The sequence below is a fragment of the Elephas maximus genome, chromosome 22, assembly GCF_024166365.1.
Source record: "Elephas maximus indicus isolate mEleMax1 chromosome 22, mEleMax1 primary haplotype, whole genome shotgun sequence".
Classification (NCBI taxonomy): domain Eukaryota; kingdom Metazoa; phylum Chordata; class Mammalia; order Proboscidea; family Elephantidae; genus Elephas; species Elephas maximus.
The window spans coordinates 8,614,305-8,630,698 of NC_064840.1; the positions used below are offsets into that span (position 1 = coordinate 8,614,305).

Consider the following 16,394-nt stretch of genomic DNA (forward strand, 5'->3'; position numbering starts at 1 on the left):
CCCACTGCTGTTGAGTTGATTCTGACCCACAGAGACAGGGCAGAACTGACCCACAGGGTTTCCAAGGCTGTAAATCTTTTTTGTGCTTTCAGTTAAAGTTTACAGCTCAAGTTAATTTCTCATTCAAAAATTTATACACATTGTTTTGTGACATTGGTTGCAACCTCCACAATGTGACAGCACGCTCTCCTTTTCCACCCCAGGTTCCCGGTGTCCATTTACCCGGTTCCTGTTCCTTCCTGCCTTCTCGTCCTGCTTTTGGGCAGGAGTTGCCCATTTGGTCTTGTATATTTGATTGAACTAAGAAGCATGTTCCTCATGTGTGTTATTTTTTGTTTTATAGGCCTGTCTAATTTTGTCTGAAAAGTGGGCTTTGGGCATGGCTTTAGTTCTGGGTTAGCAGAGTGTCTGGGGGCCATAGTTTTGGGGGTTCCTCCAGTCTCTGTCAGACCAGTAAGTGTGGTCTTTTTCCATGAATTTGAATTCTGTTCTACATTTTTCTGCTCTGTCTGGGACTCTTTGTTGTGATCCCTGCAAGGCTGTAAATCTTTATGACAGCAGACTGCCCCATCTTTCTCCTACGGAGCAGCTGGTGGGTTTGAACCTCTGACCTTCTGGTTAGCATCCAACTGCTTTAACCACTGCGCCACCAGGGCTCTTCTACTAGCAGTTGTTGTCGTTAGGTGCTGTCAAGTCAGTTACAACTTATAGTGACCCTGTGTACTACAGAACAAAACACTGTTCAGTCCTGCGCCATCCTCACGATCGTTGTTATGCTTTAGCCCATTGTTGCAGCCACTCTATCAGTCCATCTCATTGAGGGTCTTCATCTTTTTTGCTGACCCTCCACTTTATCAAGCATGATGTCCTCCAGGGACTGGTCCCTCCTGATATACTCGTCTAAAGTATGTGAGATGAAGTCTCGCCATTTTTTGGTTCTAAGGAGCATTCCGCTGATTTGTTCTTCTTCCAAGACAGGTTTCCAAGACAGATTTGTTCGTAGTATATGGTATATTCAATATTCTTCACCAATACCGTAATTCAAAGACATTGGTTCTGCTTCGGTCTTCCTTATTCATTGTCCAGTGTTCACATGCATATGAAGCAGTTGAAAACACCATGGCTTGGGTCAGGTCTTTAAGGTGACATCTTTGCCTTTAACACTTTAAAGAGGCCCTGTTTTATAGATGGGTTCAGAGAGGTTAAGGAACTTGCTCAGGGTTACACAGCCAGCCCAGGCATGTCAGGTCCCAGAGCCTTTGTGCTTTAGCACCTGTTGTAGAGCAGGGGCTTTGTTTGGCTGAGCCAGCATATGAGGGTGCAGAGCTAAGTGGGCATGTTGCTGGTGCAGAGTGACGTGGGCATGTCTTTGCCCTGGGGCTGTTAGTGGGCCGGTAGCCAAATATATTCCCTAATAACTATGCAGCAGTTCTCATCAGAGGCGGTCCCGCCCTCTTGGGGAGCATTTGGAAAAGCGTGGGGGCAACTTTTGGTCGTTGAAATGATGCTGAGCTCTCCTGGCTTTTGGCGTTAGGAGCCAGGGACGACAAACGTCCAGCCAGTAGGCCAGTCCCACAGCCCGAAGAATTGCCTTGCCATAAATGCCAGCTGTGCCCTGTTGAGAAACATCCCAGGAACGGAGGAAGCTGAGCACAGTGGGGGCCTGAGGCAATCCTTTCTGATGGTGTGAATCCAGGAGGCTGCCTGAAGGAGGTGTCATTTGTGCTGTTTGTGCTGTGCTTCAAAAGATGGGTTAAAAAGCAGAGATTGAATGGGGTTGGGGGTGGGTTGGACAGGATGATCTGGCAGAAGGAGTTTTCTGCAGTAAACAAGGCCCCACCCTTGGAATTTTGTCTGAGACCTCCCTCCTTGAGAGCCTCAGCCTGGATCCAAGATGGGGCAGCTGGTGGGTGGGGAGGCATCTTTCTGGGGAGGAAGGGATGGGTGGATGAGGCAGGTCAAGTGTGTTTTCAAGGCATTTAGTCTCAAATTTTAACATGGGCCACAGAGTTACTCTTACCCCATCATGAACCCATTTTATAGAAGGGCTTGGAGAGGCTAAGTAACTTGTACAGGGTCACCAGAACCTTCGTCCCCCTGGCATGACTTTTTCTGGCAGCTTTGGGAAGCATATGGTTCCTATTTCCTTTCCTGATCCCAGTGACTTTGGGCAAATGCTATTTCAGATTTTCCCTTGAGTCAGAGGGCCTTGTATTGCTATTTTTTTGCAGGTGTTTTGTTTCCCAATAGGTCCTGCCTTTTAGACCAGGTGGGGGACCCTGGATAACTTCACTACGTTTGCAGGGAGCATGTGGTGGGCGAATGGTTCTAGAAATCAACAGAGGCCAGTTTCCTGGGCCTAGGCTTTAGGGGGTCTCTCAGTTCCACCCTCACTTTCCCCTGGCGAGAAGTGGAGCCCCCTCTTCAAGCCCACTGCCTCTGGGGTCACTTGTGGTCATTGTTGTTAGGTGCCACCGAGTCGATTTCACCTCATAGGGATGCTGTGTGACAGAGCAGAACTACCCCACAGGGTTTTCCAGGCTGTAATCTTTATGGGAGCAGATCATCAGGTGTGTCTCCCACAGAGCCTCTGGGTGGGTTCATGCCTCCAACCTGTTGGGCAGCAGCTGAGCACTTAACCATTGCGCCACTGTAATCATTAGGAGCATCTTCTTCAGGGAGGATCTAGATTTCATGCGATTCCATCCTTTTCAGTCACGATGATTCGTTACATGTAGGTAGGCCCCCATGCGATTCCGTTGGCACACACCGTAAAACCTGCAAAAGTCAGAACATGTGTAAGGTGGAAACCTGTCAGAGAAGAAAAGCTCAAATATTTTCCACTAGTAGAGAGCGATAGACTGCACCCTGTCAAAGGCAGAAAACTGGCGAGACCCAGAAAAACAAGGTAGTCCGTTGAGTTCTAGCTCTAACAGGTATCACTGTATTTTGTGAGGCTTTTTCCAGGGAAGTTAAGTCCACAAAGTAGCAGAAGCCTCCCTGATGGGTGAGGCTGCAACCCTGTGGCCACCCAGAGCCCGCCAGACTCGTGGAGCACTGCACCAGGAATGGCCAAAACGAGGCGCAACCGAGTGGTGCTAAGAGCTGAGCTGGGAGCGAGCCCAGCTGGTCAGCCCTCCTGCTTCCAGGTGGGGAAGTGGAGCACGGAACAGAAGGGAGATGGTGGTCTACACATTGCGTGCTGGGTGCTTCTTTCTTTTTCAGCATTTTATTGTATTTTCGGTGAAGGTGTATGCAGCAAAACAGGCTCCCATTTCAACAGTTTCTGCACGTATTGTTTGGTTACATTGGATACCTTTTTCACATGGGCTCAACATTCTCATTATCTCTGTTCTAGATGTTCTGTCCCCATTAACCCAGCTTCGCCGCCCCCCAGCCTTCTCATCTCTGCTTTAGAGTAACTGTTGACCCATTGCTGGCCACTCTCATGTAGAAGATTGGCTCTTTCCAGCCAGCTGCTAGGCAGGTCATGGTGGCTCCATTTTCCAAATGAGAAAAGTCAAGGCTCGGGATCCCCTGGGGCTCACTGATGAACTGAGCTGCTGTGATGGGCCGTGGAAAAAGTTGGAAATGATAACGGTGATGGTCGCACAATGTCATGACTGCAGTTAACGTCACTCAGTTGTACATGTGAAAAACGTCGAGATGGCAGATGGTTTGTTACATACCTGTTTACCACAATATAACAAAAAAGCAGCAGCAGCCCTGGTGGCACAACGGTTAAGTACTCGTCAGCAGACCAAAGGGTTGACGATTTGCACCCACCCAGCAGCTCCAAGGGAGAAATTCCTGGAGATCTGGTTTTGTAAAGATTACAGCCTGGAAAACCCCATGGGACAGTTCTACTCTGTCACATGGAGTCGCTATGAGTTGAAATTGACTTGACGGCACCCAGTAACAACAAAAAGATCCCCTGGGATGTGTATAGAGGGCAGCAGGATGGTTCAGTGGTAGAATTCTCACCTTCCACGTGGGTAACCCAGGTTCAATTCCTGGCCGATGCACCTCGTGCACAACCACCACCCGGCTGCCTGTGGAAGCTTCTGTGCTGCTGTGATACTGCATAGACTGAGGTGGGCCAGGAAGAAAGGCCTGGCAACCTACTTCCAAAAACTAGCCAGTGAATACCTTATGGGTCACAACGGTTTGATCTGCAGCCGACCACGTGGATGATGCGGGACAGGATGCAGCATTTCCCCCCCTTCTGCGTGGGGTCCCCACGTGTTGGGGCCAACTCCACGCCAGCTGACGACGTAACTGAAGTGTGTATAGCCCACAGCACACCCTCTAACCCTGAGCTCCTTTGTCTCCCCCCAATACGCTGACCAGTGAGGCCTGTTTTCTTGCAGATAGGAGCCCAGCCCGCCTTCGCTGGGAGCTTATGACATAAAGATAGTTTCCAAATGGCTTTCCTATTTGAAAAATACTCTGCTGTTGTTGTAGTAAAGTTTGTATAACACAACGTTTGCCAGTTCAGCATTTTCCAGGTGCACAGTCTAGTGACATCTTTTACATGAATCATGTTGTGGATCTGTGAAAAACAAGATTTTGAATTAGCGTTTATTGTTTTTTCCTCCTTCCCTGATTGGACCCCTTCGTCAACAAAACAAAGCTAACCCACTGCAGGTGAGAGCCTTTAGACAGGGTTGAAATGGGAACGGATTTCTGTTAACCGCCAGTTTTCAGTTTCAGCTGTGTTTGTAATGTTGCCGCGGGATTATTTTTCCAATTCTGAGACATTTCATGCCTAGACAGAAACCAAAGTTTTGTTTCATTTTTGGTTTTGATTGGCGTGTTTTTGGAAGGCTGGAAGGATGCCAAGAAGGGGATGGAGACAGACCGGAGCCAGGAACTGACTGAGCCCTGAAACTTTGCTGAGCATTCTTTCAACTTGTGCTTTTTGGGGAGCCCCTGAAAAGCCTGCCTTGCAGACCAGAGGGACATTGGGTCTCACCTCGTTCTCCACGGGCTCCCAGGTGGGTGGTCTGTGAATGTTGGGGAGCCCTTAGAAAAAGACAAAAGGAACATCCTACCATCGTTTCCCTTTTGAAAAGGGGAAGAATTCTCAGATTCTGCTATGCGCCCACTCCCACCCCACCCGAAAGCTGCTGAGCAACTATTTTTATGTTGCCTCTTTTTAGCCTGGTTGCTTCTGTAAATAGTGAGAGATGGCAGTTACGGAGATAATAGTGCTAATTCCGACCTGGAGCAGAGAGACGGATGTGTACCCCGAGAAGATGGGGGGCAGGTCAGAGGTCTTGCCCCTCTGCCCATGTGATTAGCGTGGGTAGGACCTGAGAGGGTAGGGAAAGGCATGGCTGATAGTGTCCCGGATAAGGCTGTGGATAGAGAAGTTTAAATGGGGAACCAGTGACTTGGGTGGGGAGTGGGGGGCAGGGTACAGGTGGAGAGAAGACCTTCCTTTGGGGCTTAGTAAAGGTACATTGGGTTTTGCCTTCAAGTGTCTGGCAGAAAAACCAAAAAACCATAGCGACCCTACAGGACAGGGCAGAACTGCCCCAGAGAGTTTCTATGAAGCACCTGGTGGATTCGAACCGCTGACCTTTTGGTTAGCAGCCGTAGCTCTTGACCACTACACCACCAGAGTTTGGCAGAGAGGGACGTTACTTAGATTTATCCCAGACAGTTTTCCCCTCTGGGTGCCAGGTGTGGGAGTCAGGCTGGGTCCGGCCCCCCAGCTGGTGTTGCTGTGTGCAGAGCCCCAGGGAGGGGAGCTAGCTTTAGCATGACCTCCAAATGGCAGGCAAGAAGGAGGAGAAGGGCCGTGGGTGGGCAAGACATGCAGAATGTTGGGGTAGAAGTTTTCTTCTGGTTAGCAATGGAAATTCCAGTTGTTTCCCTGCGTTTTCCTTTGGCTCAATGAAGGATTAGGAGAGATTTAGTGAGAAGAGAGTAGGGCAGGCAGATGGTGCCTGCCTTCTCCCCAACTCCCTCCAGATACACCCCTACACCCCACACTCTCTCACTCCCTCCCTCCCTCCAAGCCTGGGTGGCATGGGGTGCCTGTCTGGGGCACTATCTATACCCCACTATCCATAGGCAACAGACACTGCCAAAGAATGCCTCAGACGTCGAGGCTGACCCAACAGCATTTCTGCTCTGTGAGGGAGTGTCCAGGGCCCAGGAACCAAGCACTGGGCTGCATGCAGGAGCCAGGACACCTGGGTTCTTGTCCCCACCCAGCTATGTACCTGTTGGGTGGTCTCTAAGCCTCAGCGGCCTTGTCCCCAGCACCTAGCGTGTGAGCTAGGAGCGCTGAGTGTGTGTGCGTGTGTTCTGACAGGTAAACCAGTACCAGAAGGTACGTGCATGCTTGGTTTTTCATTTTGTAAGAGGGACGCATACGGACACAGGATAGAACGGAAGATGAAAAGAGATTAGTGTGATGGGAGTAATGATGAAAAGCTTTGTTTTAGTAAAATGAAAGTAGATCGAGGGGCTTGAACTTGGTAATAACTAAAGTCCGTTCTTAGCAACAGCTCACATTTAGTGAACGTCACTTGTGCAGGGGCCTGTGTGTGTGTATACGCGCTAGCACGTTTAAGCTTGTAACGCTTCCCAAGGTCACATTGCTAGGGAGAAGGTTTGGGGTCAGGTCTGTGGCCGAATCGTAATCACTCTGTACCACCTCTTGAGGAGCCTTTGGTTTTAAACCTGTGCTCTCTCAGAGCAATTTGTTTCTTTGCCCACTTGCTAGCTGTGTAATCTCGTGCAAGGCACTCAGGCTGTTTGTGCCTCAGTTTCCTCCCTCGTGAAAAAGGGATAATAGCGGGACCTGATTGTAAGGTTGTTGTGATTATTAATAGAAATAACACTAAAAGGCTGGCCATGACAATTTCTACATTTATGATGACCGCAGCTGCTACTACTGTTAGTAGATTCTGGTATTGAAAGTGCTAGTCAGTTTCTTCTCCTCCCCATCCTTCATTTTTTTAAGATTAGAAAAAAAGCTTTGGGAAGTGTTGGCTTCTGCCCGAGCATCAAGGTGAAGGCTGCAAGGGGACTTGGTGGCTGCCTGGCAATTAGGCCTGGATGGGAGCCTTCAGTAGTAGGGAACTGAACACCCAACGGGGAATTTGGTGGAGAAGTATTTCTGTTAGTCATCCTTGTATCATCTGTCATTCAGGACTCTTAGCTGTAGGTGACAAAACTGATTGCAAACTGGCTTAAGCAAAAAAGGAAATTAGCTCATGTTGGTTATATGGACTTCAGGCATGGCTGGATCCAGGTGCTCAAACAATGTCTCCACCCTCAGTTTTTCCATTGCCTCTTTTCTGTCTCTGTTGACTTCGTTCTGAGGCAGATTCCTCCCAGCTCCTGGTAACTCCACAAGTACATATCCAGAGGTCATGAGAAAGACAGGCATTCTTCCTTCTCAACACTTCCACAGAGTCCCAGAATTAGTGTCAGTGGAAAAACTTGGGTCACCCATTCACTCTTGAATCAATCACTTGGCCAGAACAGCTGATGCCCCGTTGGCCAGGCTTGAGCCATATACAAACCCCTGAAGCTGATGACGGGTCAGCTCCATGGGGTCATCTCTCACGTGAAGGAATGAGTTCCCAGAAATAAATCGGGCTGCTGTTATCAGAATAAAGGCAAATAGATTCTAGGCTAGCTTCTGGCCTTCCTAGCCGCCTTGGGATGGGTGACATAAACAACCACCTTCAGCCAATATTTATTGAGTGCCAGCAGTGTTCTAGAAAGTTCTAGGCTCTGGAGTTCACCTGTAAACAAGAGAGGCAAAGCTGAGGCTCTTGTGAGTAAGTCAGATCTGTTTATTTTCTGAGCACTGTGAGACCCAGTGCCTTCCCTCCCTCCCTGCTCAAACACAGATAGAGGTCCCAGGAAGGCAGAGGAATGGGCTGTAGGCTCCCCTTTGTTGGGAAATTTGGCACAGCCTGGACTTTACTCAGGCTACGATATGTAGGCATTGTGAGGACGTACTCGTGTATTTTGGTCCTTTCCTGAAAAACTCAGGCCAATTTTAGCTCTGCCCGGAACTGCTGCATGACTTTGGACAAACCAGTAAATCTTTCTCAGCCTTCGTTTGTTTTCTCACTGGTGAGATGAAATGGTTGGAGCAGGTGACCACGATGTATGCCCTTTTTAATACTAACATCCGGTGACTCCCCAGACAGGGGCCTCACACACAGACTCCTGTCCTGAGGTGTGGAAAAGGAGAGGGTGGTAACATGGCACTCAGCCCAAGCAACGAGGAGCAGCGACAGGGAGTGGTGAGGGCTGCGGCGTGCCAGCAAGTGCGTTCCCTTTCTCAGGCTGCCGTGTGTTGTTGTCAGGAGAGAACATGGGCCCAGTGCTCTCTGTGTCCAGTTCTTTAAGAGAATCCGGATATGTAGATTTTTATCAGATCTTCTGGCTCTTAAACATGGACATCTAATTCGAGTAGTTTTAAATGTGGTGTAAGCCAAACACAGCGTGTCCACGACCAGATGTTACTCGAGAGTCCATATTTGCAAGCTTTCTGCTCTCAGGACTGATGGGGATGGTTCCATGGACTCTAACACCGGAGAGTCTGACAAAGACGGGGCTCTGTCTTTGGGGAGACAGTTGGTTTTCAGTGCCCCTGAGCTAGAAGGGATTCCAGGAGGGAGGGTCAGGAGACCTGGTGTCATTGCCCAGCTGTACCAAGGCCCCGAGTTACCGCCTGTTTTAGGCATTTAGTGCTGCTGTAACCGAAATACCACAAGTGGGCAGCTTTAACGAAGAAAAGTTTATTCTCTCACAGTCCAGTAGGTTAGAAGTCTGAATTCACGACGCTGGCTCCAGGGGAAGGCTTTCTCTGTCTTTTGGCTCTGGAGGAAGGTCCTTGTCATGAGTTTTCCCTCGGTCTAGGAGCATCTCAGCGTAGGAACCTCAGGTCCAAAGGATGTGCTCTGCTCCTGGCACAGCTTTCTTGGTGGCATGAGGTCCCCATGTCTCTCTGCTTGCTTCTCTCTTTTATATCTCAGAGGAGATTGGCTTAAGACGCTACCTAATCTCGTAGACCTCATCAATATAACTGCCGCTAATCTATTTTATTACATCATAGTGGTAGGATTTACAACATATAGGGAAATCACATCAGAAGATAAAATGGTAGACAGCCTTTCAAGGGAAACCATGACCTAGCCATTCAATCCATGACACCATCTTCACCTGGGATATTCCAGGTGGCATCAGACCTCAACACTGCCTCCCAGGTCTCACCCTCGAGCACTGGAAGACACCCCTGAGTCCACAGCCTCCGAGGCAGGCAGCGCTTCCATGCCAGGTGGTGGGCCACCTAGAGGGTCCCTGCGTCTTGGCCCTGGGCCGCTCTTTCTGCTCTCTCATCAGTTTCCTACAAAGCACTCCTGCTCTGGCCCTTACAGCTTCCCTTGCGTTCATGGGGCCTGCCTTCTGTCCTCTCCTCTCTCCCACCCCCTTCCTCTCTCTCAGAAGCCCTTTCCTCTCTCAGAAGTGCTTTCCTCTACCTGAAGCAAGCTCCTGCCCACTCAGCACCTACTCACCTGTCAGTCTCAGCCTAGAGAGAATGTCCTCAAGAGGCTCTCCTTGACCTGCCCCTCCCATTCAGATCTCAGCAGGTCCCTCTGTTAGTCTCTCTCTTTTAATCGTTTTATTGTGGTAAAATATGTATAACAATGTCTTAGTTATCTAGTCTGCTGTAATAGAAATACTGCAAGGGAATGGCTTTAAAAAACAGAAGTTTATTCTCTCATACTCTAGGAGGCTAAAGTCCAAATTCAGGGCACCAGCTCCCAGGAAAGTCTTTCTCTCTGTTGGTTCTAGGGAAAGATCCTTGTCATCAGTCTTCCCTGGTCAAAGAGCTTCTCCGTGCAGGGACCCCGGGGTCCAAAGGAGGTGCTGTGCTCTCTGTACTTCTTTCCTGGTGGTATGAGGTCCCTACCTGTCTGCTCTCTATCTCTTGTAAGATAAAAGGTGATGCAGGCCATAGCCAAGGGAAACTCTCCTTACATAGGATCAGGGCTGTGACCTGAGTAAGGGTGTTGCATCCCACCTTAACCCTCTTTAACATAACCTAATCTTGCCTCATTAACCACAGGCAGAGATTGGAGTTTTCAACACCATAGGATAATCACATCAGATTACAAAATGGTAGACAGCCACACAATACTGGGAATCATGGCCTAACTAAGTTGACACACATTTTGGGAGGACACAATTCAATCCATAACAAACAACAAATTTGCCATTTTAACTATTTTCACTTGTACAGTTCAGTGACATTAATTACATTTGGCATGTTGTGCTGCCATCATCACCATCCATTTGCAAAACTTTTCCATCACCCGAAACAAACTGAGTGCCCCTTAAGCATTAATAATAATAATAATAATAAAAAGAAACCAAACCAGTGTCGTCAAGTTTCTGTTCATGGCGACCCCACGTATCAGAGTAGAGCTGTGACTCACAGGGTTTTCAATGGGTGATCTTTTGGAAGTAGATTGCCAGGCCTTTCTTCCGAGGTACTTCTGAGTAAATTCTGTTGACCTTTCAATTAATAGCCTAGCACTTAACTCTTTGTACTGCCGCGGGACTCCCTTTAAGCAATGTTGTTGTTAGGTGATGTTGACTGCCTGGTCCTGCGCCATCCTCACAATCGTTACTGTGTTTGAGACCATTATTGCAGCCACTGTGTCAGTCAGTCCATCTCATTGAGGGTCTTCCTCTCTTTCGCTGACCTGCCTTACCAAGCATAATGTCCTTTGCCAGGGACTGGTCCCTCCTGACAACATGTCCAAAATACGTGAAATGAAGTCTTGCCATCCTTGCTTTAAGGAGTGTTTTGGGTGTATTTCTTCCAAGACAAATTTGTTCATTCTTCTGGCAATCGACGGTATATTCAATATTCTTCGCCAACACCGTAATTCAGAGGCATCAATTCTTTGGTCTTCCTTATTCATTGTCCAGCTTTCACATGCACGTGAGGCAATTGAAAAGACCACAGCTTGGGTCGGGCGCACCTTAGTCCTCAAAGTGACATCTTTTTAACCCTTTTTAACACTTCCTGTTATTCTGTTTTAAGGCATGCTGTTACCTCCCTGTTAGTCCCTTTGAAAGCACCCTGTTTTTCTCCCCCAGTTTGTGCTTAGAGATTCACTTGTGTGTCCACTTTTAAAATGTCTGTTTCCATCACTAGACTGTCAGTCCCTCAAGGGCAAAAGCCACATATGTTTTGTTTTCCCGGCACACAGTAGGTCTCCAGTAGTTATTCATTGACAGAACAGATGAATGTCTTCTAGGACCTGCTTGGCCTTGGTTCCTCACGTGAGAGAGAAAGTGGCGGGTGGAGCCTGTTATCCCCAGGAACATGCCGTCCCTGGCCTTGACAGGGATCCGTGGGGCTATTTCAGGCCGCTTTGTTGCCCCATGGTGCCCAGACAAGGCAACCTCAGGGGACCCTGTCCTGGGTTTGGGGGCTCGCCCTGGCACACTCATCGGCCTCGTGCTGCGCTGCAGCTCCCGGGGTGGCTTTGCAGAGGAGCTTTGCATTTGGGGGAGTAGGTGTGGGTGGAAGCGGCCCCTGGAAATGGGGAAGCGTTTCCTAGAGGCCTGTGCCACTTGGCTCACTGGCAGAGGAAGGAGCATTTCCCTCACCTTGGCCCTGAGCCCGGGCCATCTGCTCCAGGAAGGGTCTAGTGGCTGCCATCTGTCCAGCTCTCCGGGAGGAGAGCTCAGGGGTGGTTGGGGAAGCCTTCAGGGCCGGGCTCTGCTTGCTTTGCACAGGGAAGGACCCAGGGCTGAGGCTAGAGGTGCTGGGCAGCAGACTCTTGGCCTTTTGTCAAACCCAAGCAGCCTTGTGGAGACGCCCTCTCACCCTGCCTGAGATGGAACGCTAAGCAGCCCCCCTCGCGGAAGGCCTGTGAGGAGTCAGCGCCGAAGGCCAGGGAGCAGTTAGCCCGCTGCTTGGCGCACCATCAATGCCCAGTTGAAAGTTAGCGATTGCTGTTGTATGCAAAAGATGGTGTTTTGTACTTTTTTTTCCTCTTAAGCAGAGTATTGGTGTCATTGATCAGGTCCTTTTGGGTCTGTGAACCTTAAACCATTCAGAACACTGGCTCGGAATCTGTAGGGGGTCACTGAGTTCTGGACAGATCTCCATGAGCCTCGCTACAGACCCCAGCCACCTCCAGGGGCCTGAACAGCCCCGACGCCAGGCTCTCGGGAGCTGCTTTGCCCTGAGACCTGGTACACCTGCCTGCCCCACTCCTGTGCAGACACCCACCTCCTTCCCAGATGGCACATTCTTCCTTCTTCCTCCTCCAGACCTGAAAGGCCAAGGCTCCCAGCAGAGACTGGAGGGGGACCTGGGCAGGACACCAGCTTGCCAAGGAGACTGATTAAAAGCAGCTTTGCTGGGGCGGATGGCTCGGTGTCCTTGGCTGGAGTAGAAATCGATAAGCAATTGTTTTTCTCTTGGCAAGAAGAAAATTCTCCGTTAATTGTTTCTCAGGTGCTGCCAGGGCTGAGTTTCTTTTTAGGAATTCTCAGAGCAATAGTAGCAGGTATTTATTGAAAGAATAGCCTTATAAGCATTAACCCAGTGCCAGGCATGAGACCGAGTGCTTATCCCATTTAATCCGCACAGCTGTTGGGTGGGTGCCCATTTTCCAGATGAGAAGACTGAGGCTGAGAGAGGCTAAGTCCCTTGTTTGCTGTGAGCCAGCATATGGATGAGCCCAAGTACTCAAACTTCAAGGGTCCAGGAGAGGAGATCATAAAAAGAATATGTAAAATAACAGCAGCTGGGGCCACAGAGAACATTGACCTTGGGTCATGTTCTTTCATTGATAAAGAAGCCAAGGTGTGAACATAGCTAATGATTTCTTTCTTAGATGCAGTAAGACATGGGTAGAGGGATTTGAAGATAGAACCAACCTCTGCCCCATATGATCCCATGACTCCATCATGGTTACAGTTCTATTTTTTTTTATTAAACATATACAGATTTATTATTACATTTTCTAATATAATCAGTTTTCAGCACCCCCTGCCTTTCCAGGATAAGAACCTCTTTTTTAAAAATTTTATTTTGTTGTTGTTGAGCATATACACAGCAGAACATGCACCAATTCAACAGCTTCTATGTGTACAATTCAGTGGCACTGATTACGTCCTTCGAGTTGTGCGACCATTCTCACCCTCTGTTTCTGAGTTGTTCCTCCTCCATTCACATAAGCTACTGCCCACTAAGGTTTCTGTCTAATCTTTTGAGTTGCTGTGGTCTCTTTGATCCCACATAGATAGTTCTTTAAAGAGCATAATGCTCAAGGTCGACATTGTTTACTAGTTAAGCTATTGCTTGGTTTTAAGAAGACTTCAGGGGATATTTTTCGTTTAAGTTTTAAAGATTATCTTAGGGCAGTTGCTTCAGGGGTTCATCCAGCCCCCTTGTGCACATGATATACAAGTAAAAGCAGATATAAAACCAAAAAAAAAACTCCATTGGCGTGGAGTTGATTCTGACTCTTAGCAACTCTGTAGGATGGAGTAGCACTGCCCTGTAGGGTTTCCCCGGAGTGGCTTGTGGGATTCGAATTGCCCAGCTTTTGGTTAGCAGCCAAGCTCTTAACCACTGTGCCACCAGGGTTCCAAAAGTAGATACAGTAAAAAGTAAATCCTTCCCACCTCTGCAAACCGGTAGTCCTTCCTTGAGGTGGCCACCGTTACCCTCTTCTGTGTGTGTGTATCCTTCCAGAAATACTCGGTGCAGGTACCGTCATGTACAGACAGATGTCCCTTCTCCCCCTACGCTGACAGTGGAGTACTGATGTTTACTTTCTTTTGGGTAAGGGTGTGTCTTGGAGCTAATTCATATTAGGACATATAGAGCCACCTCGCTTTGTAAACAAATTTTTCTCCTGGGGCGGATATACTTTGTTTTGTGTGTTCAGTCCCCTGTGGGTGGTGATTTAAAACCAGGCCACCTGAATTATCTTGTACATGCATCATCGTGGACCTGTGTGAGGCTGGCTCGTAGAATAAATACACAGGTATGGAGTTGCTGAGTCAGAGGGTGGAGTGCGTGGAATTTTATTAGATGGTATGCATTTCCCTCCATCAGGGTGCTTCCAGTTTCTTCTCCCACCGGCCATACGTGAGAGTGGCCGCTTCACCATAGCCTGAGACCTGGACACCAGAGTAGTGTTATAACATTTTGTCTTTGCCATTCTGACAGAGATGAGCCCTGGTGGCACAACGGTTAAGTGCTCAGCTGCTAACCGAAAGGTTGGAGGTTCAAACCCACCCAGCAGCTCTGTGGGAGAGAGACCTGGCAGTCTGCTTCCCATAAAGATTACAGCCTAGGAAACCCTATGGGAGCCGTTCCGTCCAGGAGCCTCTATTTTAGTCCTGTCAGAGCAGTCAGTGGTAGCAGCCAGGCAACATCTGGCTGTGCTAGACTCATATTGGACAATATTCTGTTGTGATTTATAGAGGTTTCATTGGCTGATTTTTGGAAGTAGATCTCCAGGCCTTTCTTCCTAGTCTGTCTTAGTCTGGAAGCTCTGCTGAAACCTGTCTACCATGGGTGATCCTGCTGGTATTTGAAATACCAGTGGCATAGCTTCTAGTATCACAGCAACGTGTAAGCCGTTACAGTATGATAAACCGACAGATGAAATAATTGCTAGTTAAAAAACTCAGGAGATATCACCTAATATCTTAAATTTAAGCCTTTTTTTGTTGGGGGAGGAATACCAGGCAATCCTAGGCCCAGATCCCTGCATCTCAGTAGTTGGCTTGAGCTGGAAGTAGCTAGCCGTCTGTAAGGAGGACACAGGGTCTATTTTGGAGTTTTCTTGCACTTGGTTTCTGTAGGCATTTGAAGGTACCTGACTGGTGCCCTGGTAATGTAGTGGCTATAGCGCTCAGCTGCTAACCGAAAGGTTCGTGGTTTGAACCTACCAGCTGCTCTGTGGGAGGAAGATGTGGCAGTCTGCTTCTGTAAAGATTTACAGCCTTGGAAACCCTATGGGTGATCTGAACCCACCCAGCAGTGCTGCGAAAGAAAAGCCTGGCAATTTGTTTCCACAAAGTTTAACCAAAAAACTAAAACCAAACCTGTTGTTGTCTAGTCGATTCTGACTCACAGTGACCCCATAGGACAGAATAGAACTGTCCCATAGGGTTTTCAAGGCTGTAAATCTTTATGGAAGCAGACTGGCACATCTTTCTTCCGTGGAGTGGCTGATGGGTTCGAACTGCCAACTTTTGTTAGCAGCTGTGCACTTAACTACTGCACCACCAGGGCTCCATCCATAAAGATTACAGCCAAGAAAGCCTTATGGAGCACAGTTTTATTCTGTAACACATGGGGTCGCCATGAGTCAGTATAGACTCAGTGGCAATGAGTTGGCCTTTTTTTTAACAGGCATTTGAGTTTGGAATCCTAGTTCTACCACGTGAGGGGGGCTTTTAAGAGAAAGACATGTAGAATATGATTTTCTGTATAGATCACAGGTCAGGTTGTGTCATGGTTTGCAGGATTTTTTGTCGGATGTCAAACTGGGGTGGGAATTGGGCATCAGCAGGACCGGGAAGAGAGGGGCTCCTTTCCCTGTTTCGGTGCCACAGGGGTGGGGAACAGGCTGCTGACTCTTCCTTTCTCCTCAGGTGGCCCTGTTGTCGCAGATGGGAGTGCCCGGGTGTGTTGGATGAGGCTGGCGCACGCTGCGCACCATGTCATCATGTGTCTCTAGCCAGCCTAGCAGTGACCGGGCCGCCCCCCAGGATGAACTGGGGGGCGGAGGCAGCAGCAGCGAAGGCCAGAAGCCCTGTGAGGCCCTGCAGGGCCTCTCGACCTTGAGCCTCCGCTTAGGCATGGAGTCCTTCATTGTGGTCACTGAGTGCGAGCCGGGCTGTGCTTCCGATGGCCTGGAGGCTTCCCTCCATGCCCCCAGGCCCCAGACCCGGCCTCACCTCTCCAGCCGCAAGCTTTCTCTGCAGGAGCTGTCCCAGGGCGGCCCAGAGGCCAGAGGCGGTGGCTCAGACATGAACGGACGCTACATCTACCCGTCCTTGCCCTACTCCCCCGCCGGGTCCCCGCAGTCCTCGCCACGGCTGCCCCGCAGGCCCACTGTGGAGTCTCACCATGTCTCTATCACGGGTATGCAGGTGCGTGAGCCGGCGGGATGCCGGGACAGGGTCCCCATGTCCTTCTCTGCCCCCACCAGAGCTCCCTATGAGGCTGGGGTCCCGAGAGGCAGATCCTGAGACAGGAGTCCAGTGCAACCATTGATTGGGGCGGTGACCCCAGGAAACACCAGCAGGGGGTGGGGACGGACGTGAGGCAGGGAAGGGACAGAAGACAACAAAGGGGCATTCTC

The 16,394-nt window shown here is 49.2% G+C and overlaps 1 protein-coding gene across 11 annotated transcripts in view; it reads left to right on the forward strand.

Annotated features, from left to right (window-relative positions):
- The window catches only part of CAMKK2 (calcium/calmodulin dependent protein kinase kinase 2), a 42,751-nt gene that overhangs the window by 3,392 nt on the left and 22,965 nt on the right, over positions 1-16,394 (forward strand). For all 11 annotated transcript variants that reach the window (XR_007514843.1, XR_007514844.1, XM_049865277.1 and 8 more), the window contains one exon: positions 15,682-16,182. Coding sequence is in view for 9 of the 11 variants with exons in the window: in XM_049865277.1 (XP_049721234.1) it covers positions 15,748-16,182 (435 nt within the window). In the remaining 2 variants the exon portion in view is untranslated. The remainder of the gene's footprint in view (positions 1-15,681; positions 16,183-16,394) is intronic.